Below are 22,113 nucleotides of genomic sequence, written 5' to 3'. Positions count from 1 at the left end.
AGGATAGTCTTGGAATGGAGCAGCTAAATGACCTCGACAAAGCCGACGCCATTGTCTTACTCGTACAATGCCGAATCGATATGCAGAACAAGTTAGATTACCTTTCCTAGAGCTCCCACACAGCAAGTCTCACAATCAAAGTAGCAAAGACGGAGTATGGTAGTGATTAGTGAACACTGATAATCCCACCAAGTTCAAAATAGTGGGACAACAGGGTGAGCAGGTGAAAGCATACAACCAAGCCCATGGCAGACAACCATGTTCTCGCCGCCAACATCTCGTGTGTGCGAAAATGAGATAGCAATTCAGCACTGCGTTTCACTCAACTGCTAGCAGTCTGATTTGGGCCCGCTGTCAAATTTTGAGCCCCGGACATGCTGTCGCTGACGTTTACTGCAGCTCGATATAGAGATGTCGATGGGGTGCATACAACCACAAACAAAACGCCCGATGGTCATACTAATACTGATATAGCCACACGGGTGAGGAAGGCCAGGTCTGTGAAACATTTGGCGCTCGAACCAGATCACTACATATGGAAATCCTTATTTTCAAGTGAAATGTTAAAGCCGTATTGCTGTATGCCTGCGAAACGTGGTGCGTCTCAGCGGAAACAACGGGCGACAAGTTGAATTGTTGTAATTACCGCGCAATCACACTGTTGAACGCCGCCTACTAGGTACTCTCCCAATTTTCATGTCGCCGATTTCACCATTTGCAAAGAAGTTCGTGGGGCAATATCAAGCGGTATTGATGAGTGCCCGTGCCACCACGGATCAGATTTTCGCGCTTCGGGAAGTGTTGTAGAAATGTCGCAAATACAACGTTCCCACGCATAATTTATTCATCAACTTCAAATGGGGGTATGACACGATCGATCTAGATCAGCTATGGCAGATTATGCACTACTACGGATTTCCGGATAAACTAACGCGATTGGTCAAGGCGACGATGGATCGAGTAATGTGTGTTCGAGTATCAGGCAGGGGCAGTCTCGAGTCCCTTTGAATCTCGAAGAGGGTTACGGCAAGGTGATGGGCTTTCATGTTTGCTGTTCAACATCGCTTTGGAGGGTGTGATAAGAAGAGCACGAAGTCCGTCCAGTTTCCTGGCTTCGCTGACGACGTTGACATTATTACACATACCTTTGAGAGGATGGCGGAAACGTACATCGGACTGAAAGCTGAAGTCATGTACCGCCATGTATTAATGTATCGAAAACAAAGTACATGAAAGGAAGAGGTTCTAGAGAAGTGAATGTTGACCTCTCTCTCCGGATTCATTTAGACGGTGATGAAATCGAGGGGGTAGAAAAGTTCGTGTATCTGGGCTCACTGGTTACCGCAGACGACGCCAGCAGAAAAATACCAAGACGCATTATGGTAGGAAATCGTGCCTACTTTGGACTCCGTAGGACACTGCGATCGAACAAAATTCACCACCGCACGAAGTTAACAATCTACAAGACGCTGATTAGACCGGTAGTCCTTTACGGCCATGAGACATGGACTATGCTCGTGGAGGATCAACGCGCCCTTAGTGTTTTTGAACGGAAAGTGTTGCGCACCATCTACGGCGGAAGGAACCATGAATTGCATCAGCTGCTTAGAGAACCACCCATCGCTCACATCGCAAAAATAGGTCGCCTGCGATGGGCTGGGCACGTCGTGAGGATGTCGGACGACAGCCCGGTTAAAAAAGTTCTCAAAAACGATCCGACTGGAACGAGACGCAGCGAGCAAGATGAATCGATCAAGTGGCAGGCGACCTGCGGACCCTACGCAGACTACGTGGCTGGCGAATTACGACCATGGACCGAGTGGAACATAGACTTCTTCGTATAACAGAGGAAACCTATATATATATATATATATATATATATATATATATATATATATATATATATATATATATATATATATAAGTAGGCTGGACAAATCCCGGGTCATAAATATGACCTAGCTAAATGTAAGCGGCATTCTCCGGGTAAGTTCAAATTTGCCTTTGCAGATATAGTTACTCGCAAGTGGATGATATAGCAAGGCATTATTGTGGATAGAAAACAAAGGTTTTCAGCCCTTTACAATAAGAAATGTCTTCAGAAAATAATTTTGCCCTAGCCAGTCGTAGAATGGTATAAACAGAGTATAATTTTTTGGAAAAAAGTATGAATCCACCAAATTGTCCAGATTTTTGTCCCGTTAAAAAATATTGGGTAAATTGAAGAAGTTTACCGAAAGGTAGAAGCAACACTTCGATGAATGCTTAAAAGGCTACCAGGCGGAGGACCATGACGACGACGGTGCGACAAACGGAGAATAACCAGCCTCTACGATGGGTGAAGTTAAAGAGCTAAAGCTAAAGAATAAAACATTGGCTGAGACAGATGGAATCGGAGAGGAGCTTATTAAAATAGGACAACCCAAGTAACATTTTTGTTGTAAAACAGCTTATTAAACTATTGTACTACTAATTCCCGTGGAACAAGTGCTTGATAAGTTTATTATACAAAAAAATGATACTTGGGAAGAAAAGCTTGCCACTTGTTCGCATCGGCTAAATGCTAAAAATTTTTGCCGCCGACTCACCAATCGTCGTGAACAGATTTGTGGAATTTATGAAACCGGCTTCGTTAATCAAATATTTACACTACGGCAGATCCTTCAAAAAGGCCGTGATTACACAATTCTCATGCACTATTTGGTCGTCGCGTTGACTTTAAAGCTGCAAATGATACCATCGAACAAAAAGAGCTATGGAAAATCATGGACAAGAATGATTAAAATGGTGTTTTCTTCAAATCTGGTAATAAAACGGGTGCAGCGAAAACAAATGGTTGGACCAGGTGGAGCTAGGTCTGGCGGAGTCTGTCGATAAAGAAGGTCAAGTTCCTACGGATTTTTATACCCATGGCTTTGGTTTTTTATTCTGGAGTAAAAAAATAACTGATTCACTTCAAGAATAGCTACGTTTAAATACACAACATGGATATTCTTTTACCTGTTTTTGTACGAGTCTTCAGTTATAATATTTAGTGACCAATTCGTAATTAATGGGCCCTATTCTCACAGTCACTTCACCTCACCTTACTTCTCTCACGCACCCTATTCTCACAGTCACCTCACCTCACCTAGCGGCTCCCCGTTTGATTTGTACCACCCCACTGTCACAAATGTCATTCCCATACATTTTTCGTGTAGCCAACATCTCGGGCCCTATTCTCACAGTCACCTCATCTCACCTCACTTCTCTTACACGCCCTATTCTCACAGTCACCCTCACCTCACCTGACCGGCTCCATTTGATTTGCAGTTACCCAGGTGAGCGGAGTCACCTAGGTGACTCTAAGAATCGCAAATTGTGCTCTCACCCAAAAAATCAAGCCCACAACAAACTTTGCCTCGGATGAAATGTGTTTGTGAGCAGCACGCTCTAACTTCAGCCTCGGATAAATGTGTATTGGTAAGCGCCCGAACAAAGTTGGTGTTTTGCTTGTTTTCTTTTTGTATCGGACGTGTAGGAAGCGTAAAAAGATGTTAGCCGCTTCTTTAGCCTTCAGTTTCATACACCTGATTTGTACAGTCACCCAGGTGAGCGGGGTCACCTAGATGACTGAGAATCGCAAATTGTCACCTCACCTGAAAAATTTGGGTGAGGTGACTGTGAGAATAGGGCCCAATATGTCGAAGAGAAGGGCTGGTCGCGCACTTTTTCAATACGATCTACGGTAGAGTCGAAACATGGAGTCGCTGACCATTTGGAACTGGAAGGCTTGGTAACTTTTTCTTAAAATCAAAGTAAACGATATCGAAAGGTGGCGGCATTGGACGAGGAAAGCAGAAAATGATCTTAGATGTAAAATACAAGAAGATGCTACGGTCCGCATTACACGTTTTACATATATTACTGAGGTGCTGCTAAAAACAAAAACGCTAGATAAAAATGGTTAATTTCTGGAGTGCGTTTCAGATTAAAAATCACGTGTTTTTGCAGTTTCTGTTGTTATATTTAAAGTGCAATATTGGGAAATATTATCAGAATCATAAAATCCACAGTATGCAAACAAGATTTATCAATGTTTCAAATATTTGCGAATTGTTTGTTGTAGAACGCTAAGAACTACAAAAAAACGAACAGTTTACGGGTCACCTAATTTTTTCATCAATATTCCATCGTCATCTCCAGGTGGTGGTGGGTCTCTATCTCCCCAGCGGCCATCACCATCGTTGCCAGTTGATGTAGTACTCGGTTCCGAATCAATGCTAGGTTTGTCGTCCTTCTTAATTTTCATTTTCGGCGGTGTGTCCCGTTCCTTGATTATAATCGGAGAATCATCCGAACGCTTGTCGTTATCGTGCGACCGGGAACGATCACGCTGCCGATCACCAGGGCTCGCAGCACGCTCCGGTGATTTACTATCACTTCTACTGTGGCTGTAAGATCGCTGGAATCGCTGGTAATGATGGTTATTGTTGTTGCCGCGGAACCGAGGTCGGAATGGTCGTCCTCCGTATCCTCCTCGATTGTTATTACCGAAATCGCGGAAACCACCGCGGCGATTTATAAATCCACCACCACGATGATGGTATCCGAAACGATTTCCGTACGGTCGATCATAAAAGCCACCCCGACCGCGATGATAGCCACGGCGATCGAAACGACGACGCTCAAAGCTACGCGAACGGGAGCGACTTCTAGAGTAAGACCTTGATCGTGATCGACTGAAAGAGCGCGATCTTGAGCGGCTGAAACGCCGTCTAAAGCTACCAGAGCGGGACCTTCGTTTTTCGCCACTTTGCGACCTTGACCGGCTGGAGCTGCCATATCGCCGTCCACGTGATCTACTGCGTGACTGACGAGGCGGTCCAGAGGGCTCAGGCGGTTTAGCATCGTCAGCATTTGCCAATCTGAAATTACCAAACTTATCCAGAACAACAGGCCCAGATTTGACTGGTGCCATTTGTGAGACAGTTGCCTTTTGCTTTTCCGTACTGAGTTGCCCTCTTCTGGTTTTTTCCTCATAGCGAACTATCCTGGCATTCGCCTTCTGCTGTAACTGCTGCTGATGTTGTTGCATTTGGAATACTCCGAGCGTTCCACTCTCATCGTCCGACTCATTGGGAAATGCATACTGCTTTGGAACGGTAACCTTCACTACGGTTGGTTCTTTGGCGGAACGCTCATCTTTATTGAACATCATGCGCCATTTGCCATCCTTCGCTGCTCGTTCTTTTGTCATTTCGGGCGGTTTTATTGTTACAGTTTTCTCTGCTTTCATTTCCTTTTTAGTATTCTTTGAAAGAAGTGACGACATTACGTTTGCAATTCCACTCGGTCCGGCAACGGCACTTTCCTTCTTCGAGTAGTATTGTGACAGTTTTGAACCAAGCTCATCCAGTACGGGGAAATTTTCAAAGATTCTGCGAAAAGGAAAAAAAAGTGAAGAAACAGTTAAATATGTTTATCTTTCTACGCATTGTGTAAATGTGGTACACTCACTTCAATGCTTCCTTTAGCTTTTCGTTGTTCAGCACATCCTCATCTTTCTCCTTCTTTTTGGACTTTTTCTTCTCCTCAGACTTGCGCTTCTTTCTGCTTTCTTTTTTGACCTTCTTTTCCTCCTTCTTCTTCTTCTTTTTGGATTTATCGTCCTGTGCCTTACGCTCCTTTTGATATTTGGCGGCCTCCGCTACAAAACGGCGTACCTTTTCCTCATAGTCATCTTCATCGCGTGGCATGTCCAAAAATTTGCGTACCTGCGAATAATAATGTTATTATTTTACGTAAGAACAAGCAAAATACAATGCCATTCATACCTTTAATTCATATTCGTCGGCACCGGCAGACGAATGTCCCATGGCGGAGGATTGATTGCCAAACGGAAACAGTCCATCGGATGCACGGGTATCGTTACCCATGCCAGCCGACATACGCTTGCTAAGCGGAGACAGCGACTTAAGTTTCTTTTCATTCTTACTTCGCTTGCTACGCTTCTTAGCTCGAGATGACTTGGACGAATCTGTAAAAATAAAACAATTGCCCTTAATGAGTACACCTTTCCACTTTCCACTGGAGCAAACAAAGCAATAACTCTCGTTTTCAAATTACGGAAAATTAAGTGAAAATGATTTTCAACATGCTTGCATTTGCAGCTGTAACCACCTTCAGTTGCGCTGATTGTCTCGAAATTGTTTTCTGCTAAATTCGGTTTCCGGTATATAATATTGCATTCGGTCGTATATTCTGTTTTGTTAACCAATACTCCGTTTTTTCCGGCTCTGTTAACCGATTCTTTGGTTGAATATCCTTCGCATATATGCTCAATTTTGCGACGGCTTTTATGCAAAAACAAGTATCCTCATTTCAATCATTTCTAGTTTCAACAAAATATAATCATCCATCATTTGAAAGCAATTTTTCAAACCTAAAACATATGGATAATGATGTAGAAAGGAAACAAGTCGAAACAATTTATCTTCTGGATAGAAAAATGGCAACGAAGATGTGTGGATTTAGCTGGCATATTACAAATTTCCCCTTCAATCTGTATTTCATCTTCCAGTAATTCTATCACGATGATCCACCACTAGTATCAAATTGAATCGCTGAAAAGTGTACTGATTTCACGGTAACAAGCGTAAACCGCTCGTAAAAACCTACCTGTAGTGGACGACGAATCGCTGCTGCTGCTTTCCGAACCGCTGCTTGAGTCACTCGAATCAGAACTGTTCGAACTGGAATCGCTGGAGCTACTTTGCTGTTTCTTGTGACGTTTCTTTTTCTCCGGTTTCTTGGCAGACTTCTTGTCCTTGCGCGATTCGGAACCATCCCGACCCTTCGAGCCACTAACACCCGATGTGTCCGGTTCCTGCTTGCTGTTGCCGCTGTTCGACTGTTTGCTACGATCATGCGATGACTTGGGTATATTCAAAGCTGCGAAAAGGAACCGAATCGTCAATCAATTTACAAAATACACTTTTTGGCTTGCTGCAACCCCGGACAAGCGCACGTTGATTGTCTAGCGATGACTTGTTTATATGTTTTAAATTTTCGTTGATCGCTGAGAATCCATGAGTTTTCAATGGAGAATTTACGAACAATCCCTTAAAAAAATGTAGTGTTAAAATTTAATATCCTTTTCATTTTTACGAGTTTTTTCATTCCAATAAAGCATTAAAAAATTATTTAACAAAAAAATCTGCTCCTACTAATATGTTTTTACTAATAGTTTAAAATTTCGGTATTATTTGTGGAATAAGTATTTTCAATCTGAATAGCGGTCATGTAAAATCATGTTCAATTGGTTAAATCTATAGTCCAAAATAAAAAAACCACATTTTTCTCCTTGAAATTTGTGCGGTAGTTAGACGCGGTGTTCGTGGGAATCGTCGGCATTTTTTTATAACGTTTTTAATGAAGGCTAGTGATAACTTGTAGTACAAAAGGTGTTGCTGTTGTAAACAAGTTGCATCCAATGTAAACATTGTCAATATTACCGCATGCGTTAAACATTATTTATCTATTCCGTTGACATTAAATTGTGAATAGTCCTTTGAAAAAATGGCACTGAATTTACACCGCCTATAATTTTTGATAATATTTATAGAAGCTATTCTGCCTTGAACATTTTACACACACCTTAAATGATTCTTCTGTATAAAACCTCTTGTTAGATACTTAACGATATCAAATTAGGTAACCTATTCCAAAAAAGTATAGAAGTAATTCTCGTTGAAACGGAGCCTCCACTGACTCGAGATCTTCAAATATTAGAACTGTTGCACTCGATTGGTTGAAAATAGTTAGAATACGAGAACTACACCTTTAATACCTCGAAAGACTGGAACTCTAGTTCGCTAAGGGGCCCGACATTTGCTAAAAAAGTTCAAATTTTTAACAATCCTTGTGATCCACATCATGTGATAGTTTTTAAATTTGCAATGAAACAACTAGCAACAAATGGAATGGTTGTGTAAACAAGAGCAGTGCTTTCAAATGGAGTAAAATTTTTATTCGGTGGCCATCTTGGATTTGGTCGCCATATCGGTTTTATCTCCGTTTTCACGATGAACCGATTTTCATTTTAGGACCGCACCATTGGAAAACTGAATTTCCAATTGGAAAAATGCTACAAAAAACATTTTTAAAATTAGGTGTGCATTGGCATTAACTAAGTGAAACAACGAATTATCTGTAGGAATAGGAAGGTTTACCATTTTCCTTTTTTTTCGGGCTATCCAGCCGGTCGCTTAATAGTATATCGCTTAATAGTAATAGTATAAAACTCTAAGCCGAGCCCTTTATGTCGTCATCATCAGAGTATTAGGGAGACCTCATCAAACACCAGTTCTACCTGAAGAGACAGCCAATGTAGCCCACTAAAACACAGGCAGAGCCCCACGCATACCCGACATGTCTATGTCGCGTTCCGGTCCTGCGCGGACTCCACGACCTGACTCTGACATCTCTCTGCCAAAGACCGGAATGTCTTATTTTAAATATAATGATGCTTATGGTGATGAAAGGAAAAATGATAGATGTAAATGTGCTTTGCCCTGGACATTTTGTACTACTTGAGTTGTAATATGTAGTATAGTGAAGTGGTGATTTCATCAGCCCCGTCTAACACCGGTTGTCCTCAACCGCGCACCCACCATCAATTCTCCAACACCAACAACCACAAATGAACCAATATGAAGACAAATCTCGGCACATCAGTAGTTATTAAGTTAAGGCTCGACCCATAGAACAAAGATCATCTTTCATCCCTCTGGCATTTATGCACTGTCACAAGATGTGTCTACAAAGTAAATTGAGCGCAGCACAACCTGGGCCTTCGCGGTAGTCCACAGAAGCTTTAAACCATAGAGTCGCATCCGCCTCACAATCCTAAAGATCAAAGAGCTAGTGCGCAGTATTTATGACGGAAATCCGTCGCCAAACCCCAAAACCCGACCGCTAAAAATATTATTATTGTGAATTAAATGTAATATAGTATTGTCAATTGCAAGAAAAATTGTCCAATCAATAAGTGCGCAATCGCTCATAAAAGTGCTATTTTAGCTTAAATCGTTTCTTCGGCGCACTTATTGCTTGGAAGATAACGAAAAAGTGCGCCGAAGATACCGAAACGATTTAATGCAAAATAGCACTTTTATGAGCGATATCGCACTTTGGATGGTACAATTTTCCTTGCAATTGACAATATACGAATTGACTTAATTTTCGCATCTTCTACCTCTACATTGCCGGTAGTCATTGTAGAATGCATCCGAGTCCGGGCCGACAGACTACTTCTTTTGAGGATAGGTACGTAGTGTCTAGCTTGTTCAGATAAATTAGCAACGGTTGAGGTCGGTGCGAGCAAAAAGCAAAGATCCTACTGACTCTATAGCAGCACTTCCCAGCCAAGATTCGAACCTACGACGACTGACTTGTTAGGCCAACATAGCATACTCCAAAGCTAACTGGGCGGTTGGTGCGATGCTTGACAAAATGCTCGAAAAATGGTACTTGTTGCATGAAATTATCAGAACCAGAAATACAAAAAAATGATAGCAGAAAGCAAATAAGCAATATCCCTTGCGCTGCAACCTGTTCGGAATTTGACCTTTTGATTATTTGTTCAACAGACTTCGCATCCAAATCTTAGTGCACAGAACAATTGCGGAGCTAATGCTACGATCCTACCAAATCTTACAATCGAAATGGTCGAGATTCCGCCATACGACAGCTGTGTTGTTAGACCAATCTCGTACCTTGAGGGCAACTTGAAGGCTAATAACAGACGTCGCTATTTATAATTGTGTTTTTTTAAATTGGGGGTTCTTAAAATAACACTGAATGCATCGATTATAATGTGAAAAAGGGCTCTTGGAACACAGAAGATTAAAACAGTACTTGCATAAAGCGACAATCATTTTACAACTACCTTCAGATTTCCCTTAAGTACACGTTATCTCTTAAAAATTCATGATCGCAACTGGACATGGTTTCAACACAATTACACAAGAAATGTACCTAAATCTCGGGTACTTTTTCATCTTGATGTAAATGACAATGAGAGATTCTCTTTGATGTCCTCTTCCGATGATTACGGCGTCAAAATGTAATTTAAAGAAAATTTTCTCAACGTTTGGCTAACTGGCAACGCCAGCCACCGATTCATGCAAAACTGGTGGATTAAAACGCATTTGCTTCGCTGTAAAAGCGGAAGAGAGGAAACACGAAGAGAATTTCTCATTGTCACTTAGGTCGAAATGAAAAAGTACCCGAGAAATGTACCTGAAATGTAGAAATACCCAGTTATACGCTCGAAAATACAACATAAATTAAATTTACTCTTTACTGTTTGAACGGTTTCAAAGTTTGGAGCATAGGATTGAGTTCTTCAATTCACTACATAAATTCTGACAAAACAATAGAAACCGGCTAATGAAATAATTGCATTTCAATCGAATCTACAGTCGAATGCTTTTCAGAACGACTTGTAAAAGTCGTAAAACTAGCATTAAAATATAGTTCGTCATATTTGTACTAATGAACAATTGGAAGCTGTATTGTGTCACTTTTTATAGAAAAACAAGTGAAATTGCTTACCGCCCGTCAACTTTAGGTAAATCAAGAAGTAAAATCTTTCAACATTCAGAATTTTACCATAGCTGGAGCCACACAACCTGAAATAGCTAATTAAGAATGGATGTAATCCACTATAACCAACCTAGTAGAAGAATACCTACTCAGAGGCAGTACCCTGCTGTACTGGCCAAGACAAAAATTGCATTCCCACATTTATTTTGTTTTCAATAATTCTTGGGTACTTTTTCAAAAGGACGTAAGTGACTTTGAGAAATTCTCTTTGGTTGTCCCTCTCTTCCCGTTTTAATACGGCGATATAAACTTACTCGAAAGAAAATTTTCTTAACGCTTAGCAGTCACGCCAGCAACCGATCTTAATGTCACTTACGTCCTTTTGAAAAAGCACCCCCGAGAATTCGGTCAGACCAGGTAGTTCCTTTCCCCCAACAATCCACCGTACTTACCTGGCAACTCCAACTCGTTGGGTGCCACAATCTGCTTGGTGAAAGTTTTCGTTTTAAGAAATTCCAACGAATTTTGCGCTTCCTCGTGGTGAGGAATGATATTCAAACAATCCTGGTAGGCTTTTCTGGCTTCTTCTATGCGATTCTCTTCCTCGTAGCTTCGACCTAAGGCTACCAATGTTTCGCCCATGTACTTGCGTGCGTTAGCATGAGAAGAGTTAATCTTTAACGCCATCTCGAAATCGTCAACCGCTTTCTTGAAGGAGCCGCTATTGGCGTACAATGCACCTCGTGCCACCAGTCCTTCTACATTGCGCGCATCAATACTGAGCGCTTTGTTCAAACACTGGAATGCTTCCGAGTGGCGTCCTTCTTTGAAATGTTCGATGCCTTCCGCTACGGATCTGAAAAAAATAAACATTTTTAATTTAGTTTTTTTTATCAATATTCTTATAACGTAACAATTACCTAAAAGCCCACTTGCTAGCTTGACTATTACGCAGCTCTCCTGCGTAATCCGATGACGGGAATTTTCCTTTGAGTCCAGACATGTTGGTGTAAAAATCGGTCGTGCTGAGGCCAAGCTCTTGCATCAAATACTCATTAGCACGGGGATCATTGAATGAGGGGGTCTTACGTAGATAGTATTCGTAAGATTTAAGCTCCTTCGCTGCCGCAAAACTATATTCGGTACAAAGAAGAATGAACGAAGATTTGTGGTCAGATACTAATGTTTACGAAACAGCAGACACAGCGATTGTGTATCGAGGCGGTGAACGCTCGTGTCGGCCAATCAACGCTTAAGAGATTCCTACTGAAGTCTCACTAAAAGAATGATTTTCAATATCTTTTAGTGCGACTTGTCATCGGCCATTTTCCATTGAGCAGAACGCGTGAAGAACTGTATTTTGTTTTCGCGCAATGAGTACAACGTACTAGAATTAAGGAATTTGATTTTATTTAGAGCACTAGCGTATTTCAAACCTGAAAAGGAAGAAGCGGCGATACCATCGATGATGACCAGACGATGGACAGCTTGGAACTCAACTTACGTGTATGCCATCGGTAAATCCTCCGCCGTTATTAAGCCATAATTGATCTTGGTCGGAGAACGACTGTTATTGGTGCGATGCATAGTACAGATTAGTTTTCTAGCATCCGGTTGGGCGTTAGTCACCTCACAACATATCAAATCATTAGCGGCAAAATTACGTGGGGCCCCATTCCGGTCCGTTACAGGCACCAGGTAATTACTGGATACATAAGCCTAAAAATTAGCATCCAAATATGTTTATCGTTCGTTCCGGTTCACAATGAAACTAATATTTATATATTCAACCTTTATGGATGCGGAGTTGGCGAAGCAGCAGGTGTTACCCAGCGAATATAACACTTTAAATATAATTCCTTGTGTAGTTCGATTCAGGACAATCCCGTATACGACATCGCCGGGTCTCGCAGTCTTAAATAATTATTGAAGTACATGAATACCGGGGTAGATAATTTAAGACATTTTTAATCATTTGCACTCTATTGGTTCATGCAGAAACCATTCAACTTGAATCAGTGTGGCCATTCAATCCGTTTGACAAACGCTACGTTCATTTTTATATGTGAAATAACAATTTCTTGGGAAATGATAACTCTTCTTCCTGCTCTAGATTATTATTACAACAGTGGTCTAGATGTTCCAATATAAATGTAGATAGCGAATAGTTTATAGTGATTGCTACTTAATGCTGATTTCATTTCTGAACAGATGAAAATAATCTAAATCGGCTAAATAAATCTGAAATTACAAAGGTTTAAAATATGTGGTGTTCCCCTCGTTGCAACAGTAATAGATTCTCAATAGATATACGCAATTGTCTATAATGAATGACCACCCTGGCGCTTGTGAAAAAGTTTGAACATTATTTCAAAATTCAATAAGATACCTCCAGAAAGTGAGTTATTTTATCGTTTGCATCCGAATCCATGAAAATATCTAGCGGCGGAATCAAAAACTGTTCATCTGGAAAGTAAATCGGACAGCCGGATGAGAATAAAAGACGTATTCCAATGGCCACTCGGGAGAATACTCACACTGCTGAAAATCTCCATGAAGCCGTCGTTCGGTGCGACCTTTCGTCGTTAATGCACTATCGTATAGCAAATCCGCCTTCTTCGAAAGAAACTGATGCAATTTAAATCGTTTGGCACGGTCGTGAAAGGTGAGCGTCTTCTGCCGGGACTGATAGACGTCATAGTTTGGTTCGACTATTCCGAGCTGAGACAGATCGGTTTCACCACGTTCGCCTTCCCAGATTTTTTGCAATGGTAAGCCGTGGAATCCGATGGCCTTCTCCACCAGGCTGGGATCCAGCTGGTGCAGTGGCATTTCGCGCGCAGTCTCTTAGGCTTTCTAGTTTTCTTATCTACAGAGGACAGAGAGGAAGAGACAGTTTTCGTAACCACGATTTTTGCTGTTTGGTGTTGACCGATGATTTTAGCGGAAAGATTTTTGACTCTTGCATACATGTTACCCGTTTATTGACAGACATATCTCGTAAATTTAAATACGAGATCTGATATTCATGCTATGCGCTAACCTCCTATACTTACTAGTTATACCGGCAGCTAATCACTAACTATGCATTGTTTTAGTGAGGCACAAGCACTTTTCATGAATACAAGAAGTCAATCACGTAGGATACGTTAGAAGCAGATGGTTTGCTCTATCGATCCATGGAAAATCTTTTCCATTTCCGAGATAATTATGAGAAAACAGATTAAGCCAACAAAACAGTAGGTAACGATTACCAAATTGCCTTAGAAACAAAATGTTAATTTTAAGTTGAGCTTTAAAGAGCTCATACGTTTTTTTTATAAAATATATATATATAGAAGACGGAAATATATTTCATCCCTAACTAAAAAGATGGCCGACCGCACACATTTTTCTTTCATTCTATTCAGCTATCAAGCGGCTCTCGCCTTAGAAACGAAAAAATTACCTTTTTGCCTGTTAGAATACTCCAAATACGTCTATAGGAACGCTAACACACAGCGTTTCGATTACTGAACGTTAATATCCTAAAAATTGTCACTAAAAGTTGTTAAGAAACAAAATTTGAACGGCTTGAAAAAATTTTAACTTTTCTGCGTAATAACACCCACTTCCACGAACATGGAAACCACGAATGAAAAAAAGAGCCAGTGATGACTGTTGGCGTCGCCTTTCGGTCACTGATGCCAGATTTTTATAAAAGCCAAGGGGTTTTTAAGAGCTATGATTACCTACAGGCAAGCAGGTCCAAGAGGTTTCCAACAGAAATGATTATTGTCAATTGGGTATTTTAGCGGTATTTAAATTCTCGCATATTATAAGATATGATGTCACTGTAAAGTAACATGAAGACTTTTCCAAATTTGACGAGTGAAAGTAATAAAAAAAGCATTTTTTTTCATTTAAAAAATTTTTTGGGATTAGACGATAGCTTATAAGTAAACCATTTTTCTTCTCAGCTCGCCTTCGACAACACAGTGGACAGATAAACTATGGTCATCAGACGATACAAGTTTCATATGGAAGCTGTCAAAAGCTCGGTCCAAATGAAAAGCTCTATCAGAAAGATAGAAGAGAGGAAGAGAACTTCTGACATCATTTCAATCAATCGGCTTGGTTGATATCTGTCAAACAGCAAATCATTCTATTTTTGATTTTTATTAATTTTTTCATCAAATATTGACTCAATTGAAATAAAAAAAGAACTGTTAGATTCAGAAAACGTCGGGCTATCAAATGAGGTAAAAAAGCAACTTTTTTGGGAAAATTAAAATACCCAATTGCAAGGAAAATTATACCATCCAAAGTGCGATATCGCTCATAAAAGTGCTATTTTGCATTAAATCGTTTCGGTTTCTTCGTCGCACTTATTGCTTGGAAGATAACGAAAAAGTACGCAGAAGATACCGAAACGATTTAATGCAAAATAGCACTTTTATGAGCGATATCGCACTTTGGATGGTACAATTTTCCTTGCAATTGACAATACTATTGTCCGTTTCTTTGGTAACAAAATGCGCTGCTCACTTTTTTGATAGCTTGAAATCGTCGCAGAAAGAATCTGCTTGGCTGTATGTAAGTTATAAGTATATATTATGCTTGCCTAGCACGTAAGCTATTGATTTACTTGACAAAATAAACGATATTTGCCCCCGCGACGATTCCGGCGATGGTTTCGCCCGCGACGGTTATAATTCATCGCGTACGAAAGGGTGGGAAATTGATAATACCACCCCATCGGCAGGCAACCATGTTTTCGCCACCAACATCTCGTGCACACTTAAACAGTTCGGTAAATTTTACCGTAATCTAAACAACTGAACGTTTGGTAAAAATTTCGGTCATGCATATCGATGTTTACGGATCTTCAGTAACATTTGATAACATAAAAAATTTTACCGAACGTTCAGCTGTTTAGATTTCGGTAAAATTTTACCGAATTCAGCGCTTTTTTTAAGTGTGTGTGTGCGAAAATGAGATAGCATGTCAGCATTGCGTTTCACTCAACTGCCAGCGATCTGATTTGGGCCCGCTGTCAAATTTTGACCCCAGGCAGCCCAGGACATGCTGTCGCTGACGTTCACTGCAGCTCGATGTAGAGATGCCGATGGGGTGATTACTACGCACCTTTGAAAAAAGTTACTTTTGATTATACTTTACACAGGGGCTTGCGATGGGTGCCATGAGGAGCCGTTCAAATATTAAGTAACGCCAAAAATGCCGTTTTTACGACAATTGCTTCTTACACCCCTACCCATACCCGTAACGCGTAACTTTTACAGCAGTATATATGCTCGATCGCTCTGCCGATGATTGCGACACAGTAGCTTATAGCAATTTAGCTTATAAATATCGGGTAATTAGAATTTAGGTAATTTTGTATTTATTTTGTTAATAGTTTATTTTTTCAATGTTTTTATTTATGAAGTTACGCGTAACATTATTGCTCAAAGCCCCCTCCCCCAAAAAATTGCGTAACAATTTGTAACAGAAATTAAATATACCCTCCCCCCTTGTTGCGTTATGTAATATTTGAACGGCGTCTGAACAGGCCTCATGGTCCATCACTCAAAATAATTTTCACGTCGAAATTACAGGAAAAGTTATGTGAATATTTTCCTTCCAACTTCTCCCGTGTTATTTACGTGAATTTAACATATATACACTGAAGTCGCTTTTTACGCGGTTTTTTTACTCGACTATTTTTACGCGGTTTTCGGAATTTACGCGTTTTTTTACGCGGTTTTCGGAATTTACGCGGTTTTTTACGCGGTTTTCGGAATTTACGCGATTTTCGGAATTTACGCGGATGTGCTCAAAACGTCTATTTTTTCGCGTAGTGTTGAAATCCACAGTTTTTTACGCGAAATTTTGGTTTTTTTTACGCGATTTTTTTACGCGGTTTTCGGAATCTACGCGGTTTTTTACGCGCTTTTCGGAATTTACGCGGTTTTCGGAATTTACGCGGTTTGTTTTACGCGGGACATATCCTGCGCGTAAAAAGCGACTTGAGTGTAGTTTGCACACAGTTAAAATCAGTTCAGAATGCGAACCATTTCATATTAGGCAGATTGATAGTTTGTTTTGCTCAATGAGAGCATATAAGGTGAGGATGAAGATATGTTTCTGTAATAGCGGATTTGTTTATTCAGTTCGGGTTGAAATTGGATGAATTTTTTGCGTCCATTTGCTCCTATCTGACAGATAAAATTCATCCAGTTCCTACCCGGATTGAATAAACAAATTCGCTATAAATTAATCAAATTAATGGTGAGTTGTAATGACTGCTGTTGGGAGCCCCTTGGTGCAGGGTGTGGTAAAGCAACGGTTTTCCAACAGCATTGATTATTTACTACGCACCAATGAAGAAAGTTACCTTTGATTACTTTACTGATTACCTCTGATTACCATTAATCAATCTATTGTGATTACTAAAAGTAAATCATGATTACCAATGATTCCTTAAGATTATCGATGATTACCCAATTAATAGGGTTTCCTGACAGCTCAAGCACCCACACTAGCGAATACGAAATACGCGTGTATATACATGATGTTTACCTCATTTTGGGGAACAGCTAATGTTGGAGGAACAATCCGAAAAATAGCGATTACTACTTGTGTTTCTTCGTTTGCCACACTGCAGAGCACATATTTCGGTCAAATTTTCCATCCTGTTCCAAATTCAAGCACATATTTTGAAAATTTGCTGGTATTTAAGCCAGCGGAAGACGAAATTCATTCTGTAATACCTTGAGGACAAAGGAATGCATCTCTTTTGTTTACTGTTGTTTGCCTCATTTTCAAGCGCCAATACACCAGGCGTATGAAACTGAAGGGTAAAGAAGTAGCTAACATCTTTTTACGCTTCCTACACGTCCGACACAAAAAGAAAAAAAGCAAAAAAGTAACTTTGTTCGGGAGCTTACCAATACTGATTCATCCGAGGCTGAAGTTAGAGCGGGCTACTCACAAATACATTTTGTCCGAAGCAAAGTTTGTTGTGGGCTAGATGAGATGTTGGCTACACGAAAAATGTATGGGAATGACATTTGTGACAGCGGGGTGCAATACACACATAACTGGAGAGCTCTATTCGTAAATGATTACAAAAGTAATCTCTGATTACTACGCACTTATACGCCTTTCTGAAAACCCCTTGCTTTTTTCAAAGGTGCGTAGTAATCATTGCTGTTGGAAGCCCCTTGGGTGTAAAGATATATCCTGATAATTTCGAAAAAAAATTGGCATCACTGGTTAAGCCTAGTATCCAGCTGAAAAGAAAACAGCTCAAGAAAAAATCCTGGTATTTACCGAAGAAATTTTGACAACTGCAAGGCAAGCAATTATCTGTCATTTTTTCTTGTGGTAATAATTGCGCCGGATATTATTCCGTACACTGAGAAAAAAACCATGGTAACGCGAAACATGTACCCATGGTTATCTTAACTATATGACAATATTGTAGTGCGTACCATGATTTTTATCAACTTGAGAAGTTTCGTGGTTAAAAATACCATGATAGAAACCAAAATGACGACCATTTCAATGGTCAAATGAACTTTTTTCTCAAGCTTCCAATGACAACATTTTGCCAGCTTGATATAACAACATGAATTGTCAACAAGACCATAAAATTGTTAAATTTACTACCGTTTTCAAGAAGCAAAAATACCATGGTAGTTCCAACAATTTTAGAGGTTACCTTTATCCGATATGTTTAGTGTTTTTCAACCGATTATGAAAACTTGTCTAAATAACAATTATATGGTGTTTTTTGCCTTCTTTCTTTCTGTCATTTGAAACCGCCATTGCGAAAAAAGCTTAAGACGCGTTGTGTTTGTGTATACCTTTGTGTGCCTGTGTATTTATTTTTCCCATTTAAGTGAAGTTTGTCTAGTAATTAATTAAAAGCAAGTACAATAATGGATACGGCTAACGATGATATATTAGAGGAATGTCTCGACGACCACCAATATCATACAGGTAATTTTGTTTGTACATAAATTTTTCCCGCATAAAACATCCTTTCCAGAGCAAACTGAGGATATTGATCTACAAAATTTAATTGTTAACCAATTTACACTAAGTCAGGAAGTGTATACAATACTACGGAGTAAGTTTACTAAATAGGAAAAATTGAATCAAGATTACCGAAAGAATTTTTGTCATCATTTCTACAGGACATGGCGTAGACATGAACTATATCAAAATACTCGATGAAATCGCATTAGCCGATATATTCGCTGATACTAAGTCAACCGCTCATAAACACGCTCTGCGTATAAAGCTGGTTAACTGGGAAGAAAGTGCGCTGTTTAAATCTCTGGATGAAAGAGAAGCAGTTCCAGGCCCTTCCAGAGCCCCTGCTCGGAAACTTACTTTGCTTTCAACCGAAAAAACGCTCCAGTGCCTCGATACAATTTTAGACCACAACGATAAAGGGAAGATAGTGTGCCAATATTTTGAGAAATATGGCCAGCTAAATTCAGAACATAGAAGAAATTTGGCACACGTAATAGTGGACAATTACATCGCGAAAAACGAGTATTTCCGGCTGGCGGATATGGTCCGTTTTTCGGAAATGATAAGTCAAAAATTTTCTACAGAAATCGCTGTAAAATTTTAGTTTTTTTAATTGATATATATATATATATATATATATATATATATATATATATATATATATATTAATGTATGTTTTTATACTTTTAGGAACTGTATTTCTCGCCACGAGACGTTAAAAATGGCAAGAAGAATCCGTCGGGATTGCTATATGACAGGTTCCACAACCGGAACAAGAAAAGGTGCCTGAAAAAAAAAGAAAACTTAGAAACACGTCAACTCAAAAAGGAAGTTCTGGAGCTATCAGCAACAGGTAATTATATATAAAATATTATATCAAAAATTTGATTTATAGCTTATCTGTATAATTGTTTACTATAATTCATATTTATATTTCAAACTAATAATTCCTATATATATTAAAATTGATATATAATATACTTGTTAATATTTCTCCTCTGAAGATAAAACACTTTTGTTCACGGTTTGTCACGTCTTTGCACTTATAGAAATCGCTTGTTTTGATGCGGATAGAAACTGGTTGCGGAACAATATAGCTCCCTGGGAAGAAGTGATACGCCGCTGGAATGATACCTTTTTTGTGAGGTACAGATCGGTCCTCACAGATAACAACTCATCTCGAAGTAGTGTAATGGAACAATGGCCAAGGATATGCGATCCAAACGGATATTTGCTGGTAAGAACATTTTACAATTGTTTCTTTATTTAGTATACTTGGAAAGTTGAAAGTTTACTCGTTTGTAAACTTACCAGAGTAAACGCAAACGAGAATTAAAAATGTACTCAAATCAACGGTACTTACTTTTGTTAATTCTATCTAGAATTCTATACCTTGTTTTAAAGCGTTTGCAAGTTTAGCCTTATCGGATTAACTATACGTTACGATTTTTTTGCGTGCAGATTTTGGCTAAAGCCGAAGAGTTCTGTCATCGGTTTCAGCCAAAGCATAATGCAATAAGACCACACATAAATGGTGCAACATTATTTTTTTATCGTTGCTCTACATCAAACCAGAAAAATTTTTGCTTTCCGTTTTTTTGCGGCTTGGAGCAGCAATACGAGCAATACCAATCGAGAAGTCTTCCGAGATTCAGAGGATATTAATTTCAACGACATCGCAATCTAGGCTAAATTGGCATTATCTTGTTTGTTTTATTTTAGTTTCAAATTCTTGGTAGTGATGAAGATTGCGGGTAGGTAATGTTTCAAATAATTACTTTAATATTCTTTCAACAATTTGATTTTCTGTTGTGGTTTTAGTTCGTTTTCTTCGCTTCGCATACATCTTGAGATGTATGTTTTTGAGTGGTTTGCCAGCTCAGGGTATTCTAATACGTATAGTGTCCGACTCTATTTTGATTGTACTTGACACATATAGGATGTGCTCCGGATCTTTTTCATCACAGTGGTCACACAGTTTTCGTTTGGTTCCCATCCCCATTATTAGAACCTTCCATCCTTAGTGAGTGTGTGTCCGCGGATCTGGTTCTGTTAAAGGTTATTGTTTCATCTGATAGTGTAAACCAAAGCCGTGGAGCTTCAACCATCATTAGTAATTACCCTTCTTTATCGACAGACTCGAAGAGTACATGAAAATTAGGGGGTGGGTCAGTGCAACGATCGTACTTGACTATTTAACAAGCACCGCCTAGCCAAGAACATACGACGACTGGCTTGTAAGACCGGCATCGTACCTCGAAGCTAACTGGGCGGTTCATCTGTGGTGAGTGTTAGGTTTATGCACCGAATGTTGGGAACTGGTTCGTTTACTATCTCATACCATTTTCCTTTTGTGTTAGATATTGCTTGTTACTGCCTTTGCCGGTTTTTCTATATATGTATCTTTTCTTTGCCAGTTCCTAGTTACAAAGCATCCGAACTCGGTATTTATTGGATGTGTATTGGACGGTCATTCGCCCCAAAATAGTAAATTTATTTTAATATCAGTAACTTGTTTTAAATTAATTCTATTCATTTAGTGTTTTTAAAGAACTTGATTAGTTTCGTCTCTGCGAACTACTGGTTGCCTAAAATTTCTTCTATTCTGCCGCTTAGACCGCACTTTGAGCGGTGGCTGTCATAGGCTTGGCAATTGACAAGGATATGTGGAAAAGTTAATGACTCCCCGTACGTCGAACACACGCTACTTTCTCCCCTGAACAAGTGCTGATGAGTAAGATTTGTATGTCCTATATGTAATCGACTGAGTGCTCTTTGCTCTGTTGGTCCCCATCGGTCAGGCCATGGTAAGTTGTGTGTTTAATTAAATTTAAGAAACTGGGACTATTATGCCACTGCTCTTCCCATTGATGTCGGATTGTCGTTTTGCATGTGCGGATTAAGTCCACTGGGTATCCGGTATGGAATCTTGTCGTTGTTGCTTCCTGCTTTGGCAAGTTGGTCAGCCAGTTCGTTACCAGCAATTCCGATATGTGCAGGGATCCAGCATAGTGCTGTTGATTGATTGGATCTTCCTTTCCTCCTAGTGCTTGAAGAACGCTCGCAGAATCGGTGAAGATGACGGTGTTGTGATGCTCTGTCATCACGTTGTTCAGTGCAAAAAGGATCGCCATGGCTTCGGCAGAGAAAATAGAACATTCCATCGGGAGTTTCCTGGCCACTGATTTTGATTCACCGAAACCAACACTATGAGGTTAGATATGTATCTGTTCCCCTACCACACCGGAAGGCGAACTGTTGGTTCAGATGATGGTTACTTTCAAGGTAATGTACTAATCTTCTATTTACCATGCGCTTCATGGTTTTGCTGAAACAGCTTAACAGCGTAATTGGACGTTGGTTTCCTAGTTTTCGTGGATTTTTGCCAGGTTTTTGGAGAGGTACAATGATTCCTTCTTTCCACGAAGCAGAGATTGATCCGGTGTGCCATATATGCTATATAGCATTTTCTGCCTAGCTCATACGGCATCATGTACG

The 22,113-nt window shown here is 39.8% G+C and overlaps 2 protein-coding genes across 6 annotated transcripts in view; one reads left to right on the top strand and one right to left on the bottom strand.

Moving 5' to 3' along the window:
- Nucleotides 1–22,113, top strand: part of LOC128743019 (uncharacterized) — a 121,605-nt gene that overhangs the window by 90,545 nt on the left and 8,947 nt on the right. The window contains exons 1-3 of one of the 5 annotated variants that reach the window (XM_053839522.1): nt 20,134–20,373; nt 20,437–20,673; nt 20,753–20,899. The gene's annotated coding sequence lies outside the window, so the exon portion shown is untranslated. Of the gene's footprint in view, nt 1–20,133; nt 20,374–20,436; nt 20,674–20,752; nt 20,900–21,223; nt 21,901–22,113 lie in introns of those variants that run through there. The other 4 variants (XM_053839524.1, XM_053839525.1, XM_053839521.1 and 1 more) reach the window with 4 other exon arrangements.
- On the bottom strand, nt 3,995–14,192 carry LOC128743016 (tetratricopeptide repeat protein 14). The gene is made up of 11 exons (XM_053839518.1): nt 14,039–14,192; nt 13,128–13,459; nt 12,980–13,056; nt 12,382–12,504; nt 12,095–12,309; nt 11,511–11,723; nt 11,043–11,446; nt 6,661–6,933; nt 5,817–6,019; nt 5,500–5,756; nt 3,995–5,420 (listed from the first exon to the last, which is right to left on the bottom strand). The coding sequence occupies exons 2-11, from the start codon at nt 13,420–13,422 to the stop codon at nt 4,139–4,141; spliced, it is 3,342 nt and encodes a 1,113-aa protein (XP_053695493.1). The 5' UTR covers nt 13,423–13,459; nt 14,039–14,192; the 3' UTR covers nt 3,995–4,138.

Source organism: Sabethes cyaneus, chromosome 3, assembly GCF_943734655.1.
Source record: "Sabethes cyaneus chromosome 3, idSabCyanKW18_F2, whole genome shotgun sequence".
NCBI classification, from domain to species: Eukaryota; Metazoa; Arthropoda; class Insecta; order Diptera; family Culicidae; genus Sabethes; species Sabethes cyaneus.
The sequence above is the reverse complement of the archived record's forward strand: the minus strand, read 5'-3'. Positions and strand labels throughout refer to the sequence as shown.

What these genes read in the sequence shown, in the direction of transcription:
- LOC128743016 (XM_053839518.1), bottom strand. Translation starts at nt 13,422, where the DNA reads ATGCCACTGCACCAGCTGGATCCCAGCCTGGTGGAGAAGGCCATCGGA. An exon ending in GATTTACCGATGGCATACAC is followed by an intron (nt 11,724 to 12,094) that starts GTAAGTTGAGTT and finishes TACCGAATATAG; the next exon opens with TTTTGCGGCAGCGAAGGAGC. An exon ending in CCGACGAATATGAATTAAAG is followed by an intron (nt 5,757 to 5,816) that starts GTATGAATGGCA and finishes TATTATTCGCAG; the next exon opens with GTACGCAAATTTTTGGACAT.